The following is a 1,274-nucleotide window of genomic DNA, read 5'->3' as shown; positions in this document are numbered from 1 at the left end:
TTTTGCAAGTTTCAAATACACTACCTCAAGAACAAATCAAAATAAATGAAGATAGTAATAGGAATGAAAAAGAAATAAGTCAGAAAAATACAAATGAAACAATTCAAGATAAAAAACTTAGTTTATTGGAACCAAAAGAAATGACTAAAGGAGAATATGAGAGCCATGAAAAACATGGAAGTCCTAGACTATATTATGGTATATCTAATAAAAAAACAAATGTTGTTACTTTAGACACTCAAATTAAAGACAATGACTTAGAAGTCCAAGAAAAATTAATAAAACTATTATATGAAGCAGTAAAGACAAAAGAAATGAGTTATGGACCTGAATTGAAAGATGAAAAAGAACAACCAAAAGGACATAAACTAGTTGAAACAGAACAACCAAAAGAGACTATTGATGATGGTATTGAAAGTAAAGAATATCCAAAAGAACTCAGTAAAGCAGGGTGTATTGTAAAGATTAAAACTAAGTACTCAACAATTACTTTTAATGGAAATGAAAGTACCACAGTTAGAGAATTAATTGGTCATATTAAATGGACAATTGAACAAGAAGGAAAAAAGGTATATTGTGGTTTATTAAAACAAAGAACAAATCCCAAAGGAATTAACGAGAGATTAGATGAAACATTAACTTCATTAAAATTATATCGCACGATGTTATGGTACGAATGAAGAAAGAATACTAACATTTATTAAAATCATTCATAAGTTTTTGTTTTAATTTATATGTTATAGTATTGAAACTATAATAATAATTTAAAAGAAAAAGATACTAAAAAATAAAACAGAAAAAATAATAAAAAATAGCAAAATGAATTATTAATGTATTAAAAGACGTGAAGGTGAAAATTCAAGAAGAGGATAATTCAAAAAAAGGAAGATCTTAAAAAATGAATTACTAAAACGAAAAATAAGATGAAAGGGAAGTTAATTATCATTGAGATTATTTTTCTTTCTATTTGTTATGGTAGTGTTGAACATTGTGCTAAAGAATTCAGTGAGGGAAGGTGTATTGAGTGTGACACTGGATTTACGTTAAGTGTTGTATCTCCAACAGAAGGGGTTCCTAAAATAACATGTGTTTCTCAAACAACAGACTTAAATTGTGAAACAACAGCTGATGGATATTGTACAAAGTGTTATGATGGATATTATTTAAAAGACAATAGTTGTACTAGATGTCCTGAACATTGTGAGTTATGCAATGATTTAGTTTGTTATAAATGTAATGAAACATATTTCTTATCAACAGATCAAAAAAGATGT

General features: G+C 26.8%; 3 protein-coding genes across 3 annotated transcripts in view, besides 2 other annotated features; all 3 read left to right on the top strand.

Moving 5' to 3' along the window:
- EDI_029420 (uncharacterized protein) overlaps positions 1–45 on the top strand; it is a gene marked incomplete at both ends in the record, with an annotated part of 699 nt that extends 654 nt beyond the window's left edge. The window contains one exon of the mRNA XM_001733521.1: positions 1–45. This exon is cut by the window's left edge and continues 654 nt beyond it. Within this exon, the coding sequence (XP_001733573.1) occupies positions 1–45 (45 nt within the window).
- Positions 34–99: a microsatellite.
- Positions 100–140: 41 nt separating this feature from the next.
- On the top strand, positions 141–680 carry EDI_029410 (uncharacterized protein; the record flags this gene model as incomplete). The annotated part of the gene is made up of 1 exon (XM_001741871.1): positions 141–680. The coding sequence occupies one exon, from the start codon at positions 141–143 to the stop codon at positions 678–680; it is 540 nt and encodes a 179-aa protein (XP_001741923.1).
- Positions 681–723: 43 nt separating this feature from the next.
- Positions 724–814: a sequence feature (AT_rich).
- Positions 815–923: 109 nt separating this feature from the next.
- EDI_029300 (serine-threonine protein kinase, putative) overlaps positions 924–1,274 on the top strand; it is a gene marked incomplete at both ends in the record, with an annotated part of 3,069 nt that continues 2,718 nt past the window's right edge. The window contains one exon of the mRNA XM_001733520.1: positions 924–1,274. This exon is cut by the window's right edge and continues 2,718 nt beyond it. Coding sequence (XP_001733572.1) covers positions 924–1,274 — 351 coding nt within the window.

The sequence above is a fragment of the Entamoeba dispar genome, genomic scaffold (genome assembly GCF_000209125.1).
Source record: "Entamoeba dispar SAW760 scf_1105229464127 genomic scaffold, whole genome shotgun sequence".
NCBI lineage: Eukaryota > Evosea > Mastigamoebida > Endamoebidae > Entamoeba > Entamoeba dispar.
The sequence above is the reverse complement of the archived record's forward strand: the minus strand, read 5'-3'. Positions and strand labels throughout refer to the sequence as shown.